Source organism: Anticarsia gemmatalis, chromosome 20 (genome assembly GCF_050436995.1).
Source record: "Anticarsia gemmatalis isolate Benzon Research Colony breed Stoneville strain chromosome 20, ilAntGemm2 primary, whole genome shotgun sequence".
Classification (NCBI taxonomy): Eukaryota; Metazoa; Arthropoda; class Insecta; order Lepidoptera; family Erebidae; genus Anticarsia; species Anticarsia gemmatalis.
In genome coordinates, this window is record NC_134764.1 from 470,259 (window position 1) to 490,382 (window position 20,124).

General features: G+C 35.3%; 1 protein-coding gene across 2 annotated transcripts in view; it reads right to left on the minus strand.

Moving 5' to 3' along the window:
- Nucleotides 1-20,124, minus strand: part of sand (potassium two pore domain channel sandman) — a 46,907-nt gene that overhangs the window by 11,366 nt on the left and 15,417 nt on the right. For both annotated transcript variants that reach the window (XM_076127951.1, XM_076127950.1), the window contains exons 2-5: nucleotides 12,166-12,356; nucleotides 2,170-2,317; nucleotides 1,202-1,338; nucleotides 495-596 (exon numbers count right to left, since the gene is read on the minus strand). In XM_076127951.1, coding sequence (XP_075984066.1) covers nucleotides 495-596; nucleotides 1,202-1,338; nucleotides 2,170-2,317; nucleotides 12,166-12,283 — 505 coding nt within the window. In that variant the 5' untranslated portion in view covers nucleotides 12,284-12,356. The remainder of the gene's footprint in view (nucleotides 1-494; nucleotides 597-1,201; nucleotides 1,339-2,169; nucleotides 2,318-12,165; nucleotides 12,357-20,124) is intronic.

A 20,124-nucleotide genomic window follows, 5' to 3' on the forward strand; every position in this document is an offset into this window, starting at 1 on the left:
TGCTCATTATTCGGTACATAGTTATAATTACGCGCTGGAACCACGCCCGGCCACAACGTACATTAACTATGTTTATTAACATTTTTATTCAAAACGGATCTTCATTTTTTGAGATTTTCAAATTAAGTTTTTGAAATATCCCAATTTTTAAATCACTGGCTTTTGTCTCCTGCTCCATTTATGATCTTTTTTCTTCAAATTTCTAGTGACTATGCCTTTGAATGAATACACAGAATGTTTGTCTATCATTCTGCCAAATACCATTGTAATCAGTTCAGCTGTTCAGTAGTAGATAACCAGCTGGGTTTGGATAGACGTCAAACTTATTTTTTTATAGTTGCCTTGATCTGTTTAACATTGCAACCACCATTGACCAATTTCACTCATTACTTTTTATAATATTCTTTGAAGTATGTGTAGATCCTTATTAATCAACCTCATTTCACAAAATATTGCAGTAGTTTTATAAATAGTAATAAAGCAGGAACTCTTACCAACATTAGTGAGGTAGAGCAGGAACAGCGGCATGCCGAGCAGCGCGTAGAATATCGTGATCACCTTGCCCCAGTTCGTACGTGGAGACAGGTGACCGTAACCTGAAGGAAATGATGATACATTACATAAATTAATATATAGTATAGAATAAAAAAATATGCGGGAGTAAATCCTGCCTCCGTGGCGCAGTGGTTTCAGTCACCACGCCGCAAACCATTGTATCGGGAGGTCGTGGGTTCGATTCCCACACGGGACAATTATTTGTGCGATCCACAAAAAATTGTTTCGGGTCTGGTTGTACTTTGTGTCCGTAGTTTATTATATGTTTGTAAAAGTCCCCGCGACACAAGAGCAATTCTTAGTGCGGGAGTTGTCTTTTTAAAAAAGAAAAGAAAAAAGAATCCTATTAGAGCAGAAGTCGTAGTCTTGGCTTTGTCAAGTTTCTAAGTGTGAGGGTTAATTTACTCCAGTTATTTTCAAAACTAGCCTTCAGAAATAAATGCATGGCCTAACTTGACATAGGACCTATTCCGGAAGCTGCTGATGAATTGGCAGAAAACAGGAATCTCCCTGACTTGTTTTAATATTGAAGCTTTATTATGATGCTAGGATAAACGTATCCTCCATATAATCAAATAATATTTTTTTCTGTATATATTTACCCCACATTCTTTTAATATATTCTTTAAAAGCGCAGTAATCTTACCTATAGTAGTAATAACAGTGAGCGAGTAAAGAAAGGCGGACGAGAAGCTCCACTGTCTGGAGGAGCGGCCGCCGTCCCAGCCCTCGTGCACCGCCTTCACCACCCGCTCCTGATACTTCTTTATTTCTATACCTATCCTGACAATAGAAACCACAGCATTAGTCATACACACCTTATTATGACCTATCACTTAACCCGTCTTCAAAAAATGTTTACTTGAAACTCACCCGAAGATGAAATTTTTGTCCCACTGCAGGGTAAGAGTATGGAATTGAGGAACTTAGACTTTGAGTCTATCTATACTTAATATAATAAAGCTGAAGAGTTTGTTTGTTTGTTTGAACGCGCTAATCTCAGGAACTACGGGTCCGATTTGAAAAATTCTTTCGGTGTTAGATAGTCCATTTATCGAGGAAGGCTAAAGGCTATATATCATCACGCTACGACCAATAGGAGCAGAGTAGCAATAAAAAATGTTACAAAAACGGGGAAAAATTTGACCCATTCTCTCTTATGTGACGCAAGCGAAGTTGCGCGGGTCAGCTAGTACTAGATATAATAGGTATGCTACTCTATCACGCGAGGCAAGTGTGGGTTGAGGACATTGGCTTTTCGTAATGGGTCTCAAATCTAAACGCTTTACAGCTTGGTAAATAGGGAAGACTGTATTCTTGTGAAAGAAACTCACAGTTTCCGACAGCAGTCCAAAAAAAAAAGATTTTCATAAGTACGACACAGGGCTTGTAAATCTGTAGTTTTTACTGGTGGTAATGTCAGTCCTCAAATACTTTTGCCACTCCGGTCAGTAAAAGTAAAGTTCTGGAAGACCTTCTTAAGAAAAGGTTGGCAATATAAGTAAGCTATACATCTGTGCAGCAGGGGTTCTCAACATTTCGAAGTTATGTTCAAGTTTTAATAATTCATGTGAAGATCATGACATGTTGCCTCTAATAATTGAAGTATATTACCTCTCTTTGAGAGCCGTCTCGTTGAATAGATTGAGCGCCAACGTGACGTTCTCCCAGAGATGCTGCGCGGTTCTGTCGCGCGTCATCGTCATGTTCTGCGAGCGCTCCATCTCACGCGCGCCCTCTATCGCTTGGAACATGAATGCACCTAGTGGAAGAAACAAAATGCCTTTTTACAGCTTTATAAAATAAATTGTGCTTATCTACCAGAGATGTAGCCATGCTGAGACGTGATAATAGTCTATTAAATCCTCGCAGCATAGCTGCATAGCAAATGTCTGGAGGAAAGACCCCCTAACAATGACACTGCAGCTAGGTCAAAAGATCAGACACCATAAAATATGCTGTCAACAAAATGAGGATTTGAACAGTAGAAAAACAAGTACCTAGGTAAGTACGTAATAGGTTTTTAATACTGTACTCATAACAGTGAGGTTACTTAGACACTTTTGGTAAAATAGGTCTAAGATTTAAAGGTTGCAATAACAACATAACTGAACAGGTGAAAGGTCAATGAATGATAAGAACTAATATCGTCAATCCGTACTATAACACTTAGTACCTTGATTCTATATCAACTAATTGAATATGTACAATTTTTTGACATAGTATTTCATTTCGCTAACACACAAAAATTCAGCCCGTCCTTGGCCTGTATCGTCGTAAAAAATCTTGTATTACGCAACATATTTACCTACAAAATATGACTAATAAACATCACAACAAACTGTTCAAAAGACCAGTGACGTGCTCGTAAAAACCTGTCATACACAATTATGTTATATCACTTAAGGTGACACACAGACTGAACGATTTTTTAGTGCGACTACTTCTTCTTAAATTTATATGTCACATTGTGAAGCTAATTATAGACTTTCTTTGCTTTTGATTTAGTAAAAATTCTTCACTCTTTTAAAATATTTATTTTTTTTGGTTGTGAGTGCTGCTCTGTGGTAATGCGTTCGGTAGCGTATGCGACTGCTGCACAATGGGTCTCGAGTTCGAATCCCGGGTCTCACTGGTCGTGTTGGTTTAGCCGTCTCACTGGACTATGAGATCAAACGTGTAGTGGACATTTGTATAGTGCACACTTGGACACTATAAACAAAGTCTTGCACAGTTGACTGGTTTCAATGAAACTGGCCGCCGTAGCAGAAAGTCGGCCAGGAGGATATAACTTGTTATGAACTTCCTAAACATTTCCTTGCGACAAAAAAATCGTCCGTCCACTCGCGCCCTTAGCCAAAACGTCTTAATACCGTCCAAGATCGCTAGCCACCTTTCATCCGCTGCCAAACATCGCCATATTATTAATTTATCACTAGAATGACTAGTCCTTTTCATTTAATGGCCGACATAATTTAAATAACTAGATCAAAATGTCACAGGGTGGAACAATTTTAATTTTCTGAATTAAGACCTTTTTCTTTGATGTATAAAGGTGGCAGGAAATTAATATTGATGATCGTTTTTGAAGGTTAAATGTTTTTTTAAATTTATTGTTGAAAAGATAGAACATTTTGTTTGATTTTTATGTGTATATTTTAAGTTTCTTAATTGAGTTATGATAGTGTCTGTGGTGTAGGGGATAAGATGGTCACCGAGGCAGAAGTAGGATCGATTCCCTAAAGAAAAAAAATGTATCATCCTAATAAGCAAATGATAGAATAATATTTTTTGAAGTGTTTTAATTGAGTTATGATAATGTATATGGTTAAGGTCACAGAAACACAGTCGTAGGTTCGAATCCCTATCGAAAAATTAAAGGGGTTCACTAGTAACTGCTTTAAGTGTTTTGACAGTATGTGCGTTTGTTTGTATGTTTGTAAAAGGCTTCAAAAAGGCATGTAATAATTTTTGTTATTATTCTTTTTTACCTTTATAATTACATTTGTAAACTCACAGATATATGAATTATTCATGCGTATCCCGGAAGTTGTCTTAATTAACTTGTAAAAATGTTTTGAGGAAATGTCAGTTTCCAAATAGAATATTATATGATATTATATTCTAAGCATCTTAAATCCCTTAAGGGCGGAACAAGATGAGCAGAATTCTGGGTAAACATTTTCATAATTTTACTAATATATACTTCCTGGAAACATTATACAGTAACAAATTAAAGGGTAATTTATAATTTTACGTGCATGTTATGTATACAACTACACCAAAATAAAAAATCCAACACTTGCACATTGCAAACTGATCAAAACGTCAAGAAATTACGCTTTTTATGACCTCCTTGCATTACTCAGTAATAAATTAAATTTCTTTCCATTTCTCTCCATTTGAAAAAATAACTTTGTTTTATCCGTAATTTCATCTACTTATAACCAATTCCATTGAAATCGACTCAGCAGTTTAACCGTGAACGCATCTAGCAAACATACTTTCGATTTTCTATTTTTCTACTTTTTTTCGAGTATTTAACATTTCGAGACATTTTTTTGTTAAAGCTGGACTTTCATACTGCTGGTAAAGGGCTTACGCCCGAACGCGGGAGTGGTTAGGCCTTGAGTCCACCACGCTGACCAAGCGCGGGTTAGGGACTTTGCAAGTCCCCAAGTCAAGAGACTAAAAAAACGATAATGATTTTAACTAAAAACCTTGTTAAAGGAATATTTTAGCCCAAAAACACCCATAATTTAATACACAAATCAATAAAACTATTTATATTTTAAAACCCATTAAGTTTAACGGCACTTTTGTACAAAGTTCCCCATCTTTTGTCCGAAACATCCGGCGCCATTAACCGTCCATTCAAACACCCCCCATTATATTGTACACGTAATACGTGCTTCCAAGCCTTTCAATAGAGCCTTAGCTAATATTATGATTAAATATCTCACAATTATGAATATAAAGCTTTTGCCGTTAGATTGAGTTTAAAAGCTCGAGTTTTTAAACTTTTTGTGATGTTCCTTTAGAAGGTTATGAAATGCACTCTTAGTAAAGCATTATTACACAATAGAATAATCATATTGTACGCGTTTTTCCTTTTTTTCAGCAAAGCATTAAGACTTGCTTATCTATACTATCTATACTAATATTATAAAGCTGAAGAGTTTGTTTGTTTGAACGCGCTAATCTCAGGAACTACTGGTCCGATTTGAAAAATTTTTTCAGTGTTAGATAGTTAATTTATCGAGGAAGGCTATAGGCTATATATCATCACGCTACGACCAAAAGGAGCCGAGTACCAGTAAAAAATGTTACAAAAACAGGGAATATTTTGACCAATTCTCTCTTATGTGACGCAAGCGAAGTTGCGCGGGTCAGCTAGTAAAGAATATTATAAGTATAAGTATTTACACATACAACTTAATTTAAAACTTACACCCCTAATTTCTACTTAACCCCGTAATGTAAGGTCGAACATCCTCAAATACATTACTAAACGGTACATACATTAGTACCTAAACACACAGGCTCACCTCAAACTTAGTTGATCAAACAGCGAACCTACATCAATCACGACCAATCACTATCTTGATCGCTTGAGGCAGAATGAGGCAGAGTGAGGCTTGAGGCCTAACACATAGGGGTAGAATCCATCTATTATGGAGAATCGTTTTGAAGATTGCTAACTGCTTTTTGTAGAGTAATAGTGTGTGTTGGTCGTAGATTATGAGTTCCCGGGTTCGTAGTACAGGTATAAATAAGTCTTGTAACAATTTATGTTGTGGGTACTTTTACAAACATACAAAGCAGACAAAGTACAAGCAAATTGTAAAGTATTGGAAATCATGCGGACTGATATTTGTGTGAGAGGAATCGAACTCACGAGCTTATTGTTATGGTGGTCTGTCTATGTCTACCATTCTTTTTATAGGCGAAATCGAAATGTTAAGTAAGATTTCAAGTTTACTATGTTTAGACTAAATGGTAACAAAAGACGTATCACTACTTAATTATACTCGAAGGTACATGAAATACACCTGCATTTCGCCATTAACAATGTTCGTCCCAAGTTATAGGGGGCGAGCCTATTGCTATATACCAAGAATTAAAGATATAAAATAGAATAACGACCTATCTGTAGCGCAATTCTCTACAGTCGGTACTGTCGACTATCGACAATTTGACGTTTAAAATGTACTGCTAAAATAGTTCCAACGACGCCCGTCAGAGGCACTGATCAGAATTTCGTACAAAATATCTCGATGACAAGCTGGTTTTCGGTATTCGATAGTAGTTAAGAATCGAGCTACTGTACTATAACTATAAATTCCTTAGTTTCTCCTTTCATCGTGTGTAATGACGCGTATCAGTATAATTCCATCACACCCTTTGATTCGTTCTCATTGTCGTCTGTAATTATGTAGTACGCGTATATTGATTCAACAGAGCCTTTTGTCATAGTAATAGCACATTCATTAGTGGGACTTTTGATGATGTTCACTGATGAAGCCACTCTTAAGTAAGTCAGCATTGTGGGTATAAAAGCATTGTGGACGCATCGGGATATTCGAATAATTGTAATTGTTTGTTTAAGATGTTCCAAGCTAAAGTTTTTTAACTATCTAAGCTTGGTTTCATAGTAATAAATTGCTTAAGGAGTCGGTTGTTTAAAACCAATAAGGTCTTGTTAAAAATAAACAAAATTCTCATCGTGGTTAAGACCCATTTAGCATTTTAGTACTGTGCTTTGAGCTACACGCTCAATTTGAATTCAGAAATTGATGGTTTTTATGTATCCTCCCTCCTTCGGGAAGAGACCAGCAGCGGGACAGTAACATGTTAAAAAAAGTCAATTTTACATGAATAAACTCAGCTATTGTACAACGAGACATAGGTAATCTTATACATTTTATTATAAAAAATCGTAACGTTTTAAGAACCTCTTTCTTTTCATAAGTCAGTTAAAAGAATAAGTTTGACAATATTTCTCTGAAAAAACGACATATTTCTGCATCACCCTAAATACTGCGCAGAGCCTGGGTATAATAACAACAAATAGAATCCCTACAAATAGACTAAAACAAAATTCGTGTATAGAAAGCAAAGTTTTAAAAATAAATATGTTATATTAATATCGAGCAGTTCAGCGATAATAATCGTTTGGTGGTACACCACTAAGCCAATAATGACCGATTTCATTTATTGATTGCCTATACCAGTGGTCGTGTAATAATTGGAGCAAACCTTGAACAAACAATGAAAGTATCAACCATTTTCGGAACTAAGGCATATCATTTCATGTTTGGGATTTTCGTTTCAAATACAAGACAAGACACCAACTATTCCCAGAATGGGAATGTATTTGGTAATGTAGCTACGGTTTCCCATAGTTCTAATACTCTCCTTAAGGCTATAAGTCTATTCCGGGAATTGTTTCTAGTCTTGCAGCTAGAATCACAACATAGCTGGACTTTGTAAGCTTCACAGTAATTTGCTCAGCATTTGTGTCATGCAAGACTTTAATTAAACCTGTCGGTAACGGAAATTCTCGAAATAGTATTATATGGGGTTTGCTCTAATTCAGTCATTTGTTTAGGGGTGATTATATCTGAAACTACAGGTCGGATTATGAAAATTATTTTTAAGCTAGATAATCACACTAATTAGGAGTAGTAGTATGCCATCTAGCATCACGCTACGATGTACAGGCACGGAGTAATCACCATGAAATTGCAGGGACTTTTTCTCATCAAAAGTACGATTTTTCATTGCGGGACGGTCCGTCTATTATAATAGCAATGGATAAAATACCACGTTCTGGCATGTTAATATTATGTTAATATTTTAATGTCATGTAACAGGGCGAACCCATACCGGGCATTTTATTCAGAGCATTTTAAAAGAAATAATAAAAACTCATAACTTTTTGCAAAATCCGGGAATGGAACCCGAGTCTTCGTGATAAGCAGTAGAATACTACCGCTCAAACTGCAGGGGAAATTGCTGTGGTAATTTGATTTGCTTGAGCAACTTTGTTCGCTCGAGTTGATCGTCCAACAACATAGGTTCGGTATTCACAAATATTTTGCGTCCCCTTTGGGAATGTGGTGAAAAATTTGCTTTGTTTTGTTCACGGATAAAGTTAGGGGAATTTATTACTACCTTCTTTTACGTACAAATAATTTTAGAATGTCTGTGATACCAAAATTTCTTAGTTCGTTGCCCTATTTTAACTTTCAATCCAACTACCATTATCAATGCCACAGTTTAGGAAGATACATGTATGTTTTTGTGTTTATTACTCTACCACGTAAAACCTACTAAACAGATTTTAATTAAACTGCATACTAAAAGACAGTTTAAAACTGTACATTAACACATAGGGAATACTTTATGCCCCGGGAGATATTTTCCCGCGGAATTAACCGAAGACCAAAATTATTTATTAATTTTATTTTTATATTTTTTGCAGGTGGGAATTTAATTATCAACACGTCTGCACACTTAGTAACGAACACATCTTAAAAAGCTGATCCACAGCCATCCCTATAATCCAATTGTATGGACAACGTTATAGGCAACAACTAGTGTTTTAATAAAAATTACCTTCCTTGATTGCTTGCCATCGCGTCTCAGAACAAGAAAGGCAATCGTAAGTTCACAAACTACACTTAGCGATTCAATTCTCAACATCCCTTGAGTAAGAAAGATTTGAATTAAAACTGAGCCTGGACTTTTTTCCTGTTTGCAAATGAGAAATAAGTCAAAAACTTGTTTCAAAAATTAAACGTTAACAATATTATCTTGAGAGTAATCGATCGTTATAATACAGCCATCTTTTATTTCTATTGATTATACTCATGTACCACTGCATACATATTACAGGGTATTTGATTAGTTTAACGAAAGTTTAACTAAAGCTTGTACTAATAAAAAAGCATATTAATAATGTTTGAACTATGTCTTAACTACCCCGGAGGTTTTTAGATAGTCTGTAATTTTTTTTAAATATTTTGCAGTCGTACTTTTCTACTGGGAGGATCGATTTCTTTGGTTATTTTTTGTCAAAAAGCTGGTGACTATACGGTCGCACTTAAAATTTTATTCAAATCTGTGGAATATATTATGTCATGTTTGCGTTGTCGGTTTTTGTAAGATTTGAACCAACTTTGTTTTAACCCAATTTTTTACGATGAATGCCTACATTAAAAAGCCACCGGTACTTCTAAACCGTAGTGAGATATTTTCAGACGGTACAAGAGGAATTGAGTCACGATTTTATTGACACTTGAGCTGTATAATTGGTTGCGTGTAACCGCAGTTTAATCACGCCGTTAAACCAAACAAGATCGGATATATTTTTGGACTCGTAACTCGGCGCTCAAATTCACTGAAATCTGAAAGTTAGTTTGAATCAGCATTAATAATAATTTCTGAATGAAAGCTTAACCTATCTCTTATTGCGGCGTACATATCTGGTTTAAGCAACTTCAGCGCGGACTATAAATGGGTGGCATTTGAAATGAGTGTCTCGGTGCATCTATTCGGCACGTAAGTCAGTCTCAGTTATTGTCATCTATACTATAATAATATAAAGCTGAAGAGTTTGTTTGTTTGATTGTTTGATTGTTTGATTGTTTGTTTGTTTGTTTGTTTGTTTGAACGCGCTAATTTCGGGAACTACTGGTCCGATTTGAAACTTTCTTTCAGTGTTAGATAGCCCATTTTTCGAGGAAGATTATCCATACTAATATTATAAATGCGAAAGTGACTCTGTCTGTCTGTCTGTCTGTCTGTCTGTCTGCTACTCAATCACGCCTAAACTACTGAACCAATTTGCATGAAATTTGGTAGGGAGATATTTTGATACCCGAGAAAGGACATAGGCTACTTTTTACCCCGGGAAAATGACGCATTTCCCGGGAAAATTCAAGTGGCGAACTAAGTCGCGAATAGTCAATATTATAATGACATTGAAATAACAAAATTCCGTTGTCATGGCAACTGTTTTAATGGCGGATATGCCTTAGCGCGACTTCGTTATATTAAGAGATATAAATAATTTTGAGAATATTTTTCGTGAAAAAAAAAACATATTTTATATCATCACGCTACGACCAATAGGAGCAGAGTAACAGTAAAAAGTGTTACAGAAACGTGGAAAATTCTGACCCATTCTCTCTTATGTGACGCAAGCGAAGTTGCGCGGGTCAGCTAGTAGGCTATATATCATCACGCTACAACCAATAGGAGCAGAGTACCAGTGAAAAATGTTACAAAAAGGGGGAAAATTATGATTCTCTTATGTGACGCAAGCGAAATTGCGCGGGTCAGCTAGTTAAAGATAATAATACCAATATCCTTCTAAATGCATGATGAGTGAACGATGATTGAACGATGAGTGAACGATGAATGAATAATGAATGCACGATGAATGAATGATGAATGGATGATAAATGAATGATGAGTGAACGATGACTGAAGATGAGCGAAAGATCAATGAATGATGAATGAAGGATGAGTTAACGATTAACGATGGGAGAACGATGAGTGAACGATGAATTAATGATAAGTGAACGATTAATGAATGATGAATGAACCATGAGTGAATGATGAATGAACGATGAGAGAACGATGAATGAACCATGAGTGAATGATGAATGAACGATGAGAGAACGATGAATGAACGACGAGTGAACGTTGAATGATTATTGAACGATGAATGAATGATGAATGAACGATGAATGAGTGATGAGTGAACGATTAATGGATGATGGATCAACGATTAGTAAACGATGAATGAATGATGAGTGAACGATGAATGAACGATCAATGAAAGATGAGTGAACGGTGAAAGAACGATGAGTGAACGGTGAAAGAACGATGAGTGAACGATGAATTAACAATGAATAAATGATGAGTTCATGATGAATGAGGAATTAATGGTAAAGGAATGATGAACGAGCACTTTTCAGATGCTATGTACTCAATTACATCCAAACTACTGAATGCATTATTATGAAGCTCCCGCGCAACTTCGCTTGCGTCAACTAAGAGAATAGGTCAATATTTTCCCCGTTTTTGTAACATTTTTCGTTGCTACTCCGCTCCTAATGACCGTAGCGTGATGTTATATAGCCTATAGCCTTCCTCGATAAATGGGCTATCTAATACTGAAAGAATTTTTCAAATCGGACCAGTAGTTCCTGAGATTAGCGCGTTCAAACAAACAAACAAACAAACTCTTCAGCTTTATAATATTAAGTATAGATATAGATTTACCGCTTTTACAGCCTAAAACAAATGATATCTTTTGCCCATGGTTTCTCATGGTTGTTTTCTCCTTTTGCCTATTGTTCACCAAATTATTCATTTAAACACCACCCTTCGTGTGCAACGAAGACAGTCAAAATCTATATCGTATCTCTACAAAGTGCCCTTTGAGCAAAACTTTTAACTATCGATTTGAGGTCCTTCCTCCTGCCACTCAAAGTTATAAACTTTACTCAGATCGATTACAATCAGACAATGATACTTATTGAACTGATTCAGCAGAAATAATTGAGTTTCAAAGCATTTCACGTAATAATGATGAGGCTTATCTTGTTGACAACATAAATACATTTACGCCTTTCTCTTATAGAAGAAGGCAGAAATCAAAGAACGCCACTTGCTAAGATACCTACAAATTTGCCTTGCTTTATTCGGGACAGCTGGTTACGAGTACTTGTACTGGGCACCTCTTAGGTATCAGCCAAGATTTAAAATTAAATTATTTTGAATCTGTTGTCATAGCGGAAACGGAAATACATGATTTGTACAAAATTGCAGTTTTCTAGCTATTACGGTTTGTGAGATACAGCCTGATGACAGACGGATAAACAGACAGCGGAGGTTTAGTTAAATGGGAAATAAAAAGGGCAAATTGTAAAAAAATTAGAAATTAGTATTATTTAGGATTTTCCAAATGCTACGATTTAAAATATATTTTGAATTTAAAGCTAGTCGGGTGTACGCGATGGGAGATTTTGTATGTATATCGTTATTATAACTATTATTATGATAAAGACGGCTAATGTATAAATGTTTACTCACCAGCAATAGTATAAGCCAGTACAAGCACCACAACGCCGACGTTACTGAACAGGAAGGCGAGCAGACCGCGCACGTAGTCTCGCACACGGGACGCCAGGCGGCGCTTGCGTCGCGCCATCTCTCACAACATCGTGCTGCGCGCGCGCACTACACACGCGCATCGCAACGTTACGCCATCTAGCGCTCGATCACTGAAACAAAGATAAAATAGTTTTTTATGATTGTTATATTTTTTATTACAAGTTATGACTCCTTAGACGAGTTTCATGGCCTTTGGGTAAATTTAGGACAGGGTATCCTTTAGATAAATAGCAGCTTATGTATGAAATAGTACCGTCAATGGATAAAATAGTAAAAATGATGTCAATATTACGCCTGGCTAACAATGCTATACTTATTCAGAAGTGTAAATATTGTAAACCAATGATTTTTAAGTAAAAATATTTATATGAAGCGTTAAACGTAGAAGTAATTAGAAGAATAATAAGATTGAATTACATAATTATGTATAACGATGACTACAAAATGACTAAAACAAAATGTTAGGTTTTTTGCTCCTAGTTTTAGTCCAAATTTGTACGAACATCTGATAAAAAATGCAATTACTCAATAAAGCAGTATTCGATGTTTCTTAGACTCTCATAGGTTTATAGACCATGTCGTCACCAAAAATAAACACCAATAAAAACTGTCAACGTGTAGTTCATAAATATTGAATGAAATATTATTTATTAACAGCTTGACCTATTGCAAGCTAATAAAATATCTAATTTAGTTTGTCTCTAATAAACCTCGTAAAACGGTTAACGTTGTTACTACGCACTTGATTTAGTTTCAACTAAATGGATCGCGCGGATCCATTCACGAACAAAGTTTCATCCCCTATTTCGAATTGTCTTTATTGATAAAAATGACATAGGCTACTTTTTACCCCGGGAAAATGACGCAGTTCCCGGGAAAATTCAACTGGCGATCGAAGTCGCGAATTATCAATATTATAATGACATTGAAATAACAAAATTCCGTTGTCACGGCAACTGTTTTAATGGCGGATATGCCTTAGCGCGACTTCGTTATATTAAGAGATATAAAATATGCTCTTTTTTCACGAAAAATATTCTCAATAATTTTGTTTTTTTTTTTAATTTTTTACGATTAAAGCCATATTAACAACTATCCCTGTGTAAAATATATTCAGCGGTTTAACAATGAAAATTTTACAGCCAGTATTTCTCATTCATATTAATAGCATCCAAGTTGTGTAAATAGTAAAAGTTTGAATACCAACGATCTATGCATCATACCATCAGGCCTAAAACAACTCGTAGAGATCACCCATGTCATAATAACATTAACCCCTCCCTCATTACGGGATCAAGATCTTTGCCCAGCAGTGGGACGTTGATGTGTTAAATTTAATTACTTTATTTAAAATTTCTACAACACTGACTGCAGTAGTGTCATCATAGCAACACCCTAACCACATGCGTCAAACCCTCAAAAAGCTTTACCATTTTTATCACGCGGTTGCCTGCATCATAAAAACCGCGGGGTCAGCAGTGTTGACCGATGATAACGTGGTCCTATGTCATGTCATGCATACATTACTGTCATATAACTGTCTCTGGAGGATGGGGAAAAATGCCTGGACAGTGAAGGGGTTATACGAACGAATGCAGTTGTTGTTGGTTTTGATCGTACTAATATTACAAATGCGAAAGTTTGTGAGAATGTATGGATATATGTTTGTTACTCTTTCGCGGAAAATATAAAAGACGGATTTTAATGAAATTTAGTACTCCGATAGCTCATAGCTAGGATTAACATATAAGATGCTTTTTTGCCAAACGTCCACGTCAAACGCGTACAGAATTATGTACTGAGTGACAAGTGACGCACGCTCCTATGACGACGTCTTACGAACATTGTACGAGTATATTTCATACATATACATATAAGATGCTTTTTTGCCCAAGAGAAGTTATCGCAGACGCCAGTAATATATAATTTTAAGTTACCTTACTTTCAGGGGAATAATACCTACATACATACATATATTATTTATTTTTAAATTCTACTAACTACATCAATAACGTAAAATAGAAAGTCAAGGAAAAATATGATAAAAGGCAATGTGCAAAAGCAATGAATAATCATCAGAAGAATACGGCATTACTATCCACCATTGCCACCGTTTAAACTATCATATAAAGCCTTTGAAAACCTGCACAATATTAATTCCTACAAACTATTCCGTATTAATAGAATCGGAACAAATCGTAAGAAAATAAAAATCTAAATGACAAATATCATCTTACACATAAATCATTACTCCATTTTCACATTAGATAATATTATCGAAGGCTCGCCATATCATAGACTTCTCGTAAACCTGTCAACTATAACAAATGAGACACTCGATTTCATGCTTGATATCTAGCAAAAACACAGACAAGAAATAATGAAATCTAGTCTATTTTGTTACTACAACTTGTAATCTCTGTAAAATGTTATTTCATACTAGCTTCTGCCTGCGACTTCGTCCACGAGAAAAGATTTCTTGAGGTAATGTATCCTATACCTTAATTCCAGTTACAAGCTATTTGTTTGTGTGATAAATTAAACTATAATCGATCCTCAAGTGTTGTGTGTAAGAGTAACGTTCATATGTAAGTACATGTATGTATAAATATTCAAATATAGTAATAATAATGTCCTAGCCGATATCCGGCCACGGCGGTCAGTTTCATTGGAACTGCCCAGCGGTGTAGAACTTTGTTTATACATAGTGTCCAAGTGTCTGCACAGTACACAGGTACTCTCTCTATTCCTTAACTCTCATAGCCCGATTGGACGGATAGCCGACACGACCAGTGAGAGGCCAGGCGCAAGACCGACGGCTTACTGTGCTCTCCGAGGTCAAATTACTACGGGCAATCTTTGATAAATTCTTAACAGAATATCTCTGAAAATTCTAATACATTTATAAAATTATTTGAGATGTATAAAAACTAATAAATACAAGAAAGTATGAAGTGGAGGAAGAGTGTAAGGAAGGCTGACCCCACAACCATATGGGTCGAATAGCCAGGAAGAGAGAGAGAGAGAGAGAGTATAAGAACTAATAAATACAATCAATGCATTAAACCAACACGTTTATAAACTGTATCGTCATTGCGTCATGCTCGCGACAGTATCGAATGACGCCAAACGTCCACGTCAAACGCGTACAGAATTATGTACTGAGTGACAAGTGACGCACGCTCCTATGACGACGTCTTACGAACATTGTACGAGTATATTTCAAAGCTGACCACCGCTATTTCTTTCGGCAGGAATAATTCCAGTGATCTTTTGTACTAGAAAAAACTTCTACAAAGGTTTTTGCGATTTTTTGTATTATCGATGCCCGTAGTCCATCGGTGTTGTTTAATTTTGTTTAAAATTATTTTATGTCCTTCCAATGTGTAAAATCTTTAATCGAAAGCTAAATTCTCTATTACTATCGACTACTGACAAACGACCTGTACCTCAATTCTCTACCACTAGCTTTAGACATTTTTGGCATTTAAAATGTACTGCCAAAATATATCCAATTTCTCGATGACAGTAGCTCGACTCTCTACTACTATCGACGACTGACAACCGACCTGTCATCGAGAAATTTTGTATGAAAATCTGATCAGCGTCGTAGAAACTTTTTTGTCATTTAGATTGTACTGCACATTCTAAATGTCAAAATGTCGATAGCTAGCCGGTTGTCGGTAGTCGATAGTGGTAGAGAATTGAGGTACGGATTCTTTCATCGAATCGAATGTTTTGACATGAATTAATGACAAACAAACTCTCATTCACAATTGATTAAGATAGACGAAATTATACGGCAAGTTTGTGATCTAGGTTAACAGCAATAAATAAATCATTAGATTCCATACTTTTTATATCAGATACTGTCGTTACAGACGAAGCCACACCTTAAAGTTAGCCTTTACTTAATAGTAGATCACAAATACTTATGTTTGTTTCTCTATCACACCAAAACTACTGAACAGATTTTCATGAAACTGGCTAGTCTTGTAGCTTATAAACCAGTATAACAAGCGGACGGAATCCGGGGAAGAGTTCATCATAGATATTTCACTATACAGCGCACAGCATCCGCATATATTGTCAGTTGTCATCTATGATTTGTGAGCGGCATCTGAACTGACACATCAAACGACTCATGAAGCTCTAAACATCAGCTGTGCCGTTTGTATGAGAATATTATTTTACTAATAGATAACTGTGTTATTATAGACTACTTATATTGGAGAGAGCAAGCGGAACGCATTAACCATAACTTGATATTTATTGAGGAATTGAACCTTAGGCTTTGGTATTCATTTCTTCTGGACAATGAAATATGTAGATACGCAAACCGTAGCCGAAATTAAACTGGCCCAAAAATTTAATATATTAAATGCAAATAAAAACAAGTGTTTTGCTAGGTGTAATAATAATAATAAACTGTGTAAATAATGTCGATCTATTAAAGATAAGTATTTTTTTTTTGGACAACTAACGCACCGAGGAATTTAACAAACATATAACAACAAAATTACAACCAAATGCTGTTAGTCAGCATGATACACTCAAGGCCAAATCTCTCTCATTCCGGGAGAAGACCAATACTTAACAGACAGACTGTTATTAATTAAACTATCTCACCATATCTTTTTAATCGGTTCTGTATGAAAATAATAAACTAATTTCCATAATCAAAAACTCTCACTTAAAAAATTGAAGTAGAACTATATTAGACCATTCTAGAACCTTCCAAATTAATCTGACATCACTCGTGTTCATAATTGAAACACTATACAATTAATATAAATCTTCATTAGTTCTTGTAATTAACTAGACAAGGACTAATAGATGTTTTGACACACATACAGGGTCGTAGTTACTAGGTTATTAGATCGTTTGTAGTCAAGTAGTGTATATGAGGACTAAGATTTATGATAATAGCGTATTGTAGGCTTTAAGTTATTGGGATGTTTTTAATTCGGAAGGAATTTTAGCGGAGTAAGATGTAGCGGCAGTGGTAGTTTGGTAGGCCTTACCGCATCATAATTTTTCGGTATACCTATACCTTTGAAAAATACACGATCTGTACTTCCACTTGAACTCTCTACTGATATACATATGTACATGGAAAGCATAACATATAACATTTAAACCCTGATAAATCTGATAAATAATCCCTCATAAATAAAATGATAAGTGCAAAGTCACTCTTGGTAAGCGAAAAGAAATAAGATCTCCTCTCATAACGAAAGGAGAAAGTAATCGGTAAAACGTAAAAAACAACATAATTTATCTGGCTTCTACATACTTGTAGAGTCCAAATAAATTAATTATTAATATTTGGGAGTACCCACCAAGCAAGGTATGATTTAAACACAAATATATTTCAAACACAAATTTTCACATCCTTATAAAATCTCACACATACACTGACATACAGGTATAATATAATAGAAGAAATTCACAAAGGAGTAAGTTCTTTAAAGCTGGAGACATCATTACGTGTTTGTGGGAACATTAACAAGACGTAAACAACTTGAACTAGAGGTAGTTCTGTCTAAATGTCTCAGGAAAATGATGAGAAAGCTTCCCTCTATATTTCTTATGTCGTTTCAAGCGATACGGAAACTAAATATCTTTGTCACCTGCGTTTTCTACAGGTCGGTTAGTATAATATATTTTTCAGAACTGTAAAATGTATACAACAATAATTATAATTATTAAACTCTTTGTTCGGTTGAAGAAATGTGGGTATTTTTATATAAATTTTAAAGCTCTTTGTTTAGCTGAACAATTGTAGAAGTACAAATATAAATTAATTTGATCTTTTCAAGTGTCAAATTCGGCATTTTCGGATGATGGTTGATTAAACACTCCGTGTATTTCACTACAGTGTTCAAATTACTCTTGTTGTGGTTTGTTTCAATAAAAAATGTATACTGATAAAATGAAAATACTTTTGTTTGTCACTCTGTTAAATTAAATAAGCAACACAGGATAAAACTTAGGATAATGTAAGTGGTTTAAAACAAGCTTACACTTCACAAATAATACCTAATAAAGACCAAGTCTTTTACAAACCGATCTATATAATATAACAAACCTAGCTAGACGTATTTAAAAGACTTCATTTTGAATCTAAAAATATAAAAGATCTATAATACATAACTAAACATATGCCACTGGTAACAAATCACTATATATTTATATAAAGGACATATAAACATGTTATATACAGCTCGTATATAACCCTGACATGTGTTTCCGATACAACACATGATATATGTGATCAGCTGTGAAAGAATTTGTTATTTATCAACTAGATCGGCTAGCTACCAATAGATTAGTAAAACGACATGTTGTATTATGACTATTTTTTATTACTGAGGGAACAGAGACAGCCCAATGGTATAAGTTAGTACCTCCCATGCAAATGGTTGCAGGTTCAAAATCAAGGCAACACACCAATGATTTTTCGAAGTTATGATTGTATTAGAATTAATTATCAATTGTTTCAACGGTGAAAGAAATCGTCGCGATGAGACCTGGCATGCCTGAGAGTTCTTTAGAACAGTTCGTGAAGGTATGGCCAGCGTGGTGGACTCAAGGCCCCTCCCTCATCACGGGAGACGATCCTTGCCCAGCAGTGGGACATTAATAGGTTAAATTTATTTGTAACTAGATCGGCTAGCTTCCAATAGATGAGTAAAACGAAATCTTATATGATGAGTATTATTTATTTACGACTTAAAAGAAAGACTATGATGTATGAATGTCAATGAAGCAAGGGAAGCTTGTAAAAATCGTACTAAGTGATTTTCTGTGAAAAATCCGTGATTATATGTATGTAAAACCCGACTTTAAAAAAATACTATTTCTGTAGCGCGGTCAGATGCTGATCATGAGGTCTCGGGTTCAAATCCCTGTGTTTTCTAATTTAACTAGCTGACCCGCGCAACTTCGCTTGCGTCACATTAGAGAGAATGCACGTTTGGCGCAGTGGTTTAAGCGGTCACCTCGCCGCAACAACCGTAGCGCCGCGTGTGGTGGGTTCGAATCCCACCCGGGACAAATCTTTGTGTGATGAGCACGAGTATTTGTTCTGAGCCTGGATGTCAATTTATCTATATAAGTATGTATTTAGAAGTATATAAGTATGTTTATCAGTTATTTAATTATCATAGTACAAGCTCTGCTTAGTTTGGAATCAAATGACCGTGTGTGAGTTGTCCAATGATATTTATTTATTATTTATTAATGGGTTAAAATTTTCCCGTTTCCGAAACATTTTTTACTGGTACTCTACTCCTAATGGTAGTAGCGTGATAATATATTATAGCCTATAACCTTCCTCGATAAATGGGCTATCTAACACTGAAAGAATTTTTCAAATCGGAACAGTAGTTCCTGAGATTAGCGAGTTCAAACAAGCAAACAAACAAACAAACTTTTCAGCTTTATAATATTAGTATAGATTACAGAATATTTCTCAAGAAGTCCGGAGTTTGTTAATATGGCGAAATGTGGGTGTATTTCTTAGTGGTGTATCAGGCGTTAATTATTTATGTATGTATGAATTAAACTAATAATCTATAAAGCAAGTTAATAAATCATAGCTTGTAACTACTCAGCAGTTAATGTTCGTAATGAACTCCTTAAATATTTAATTAATATGATTATCACTTCCATATTAGGTAATATATTCTACTGACACTAAGTCTGTCTGTCTATTAGAGGTCGGAAACTCGAAACTATGAAACGTTTCTAAATAATAATTTGAAAACGTTTTTTTTTACAACTCGCGGACTAAGAATTGCTCAAACAAAACAAACAACATACACAAAAACACAACGAGACCCGATACAATTATTGGATCCCGCAAATATTTGT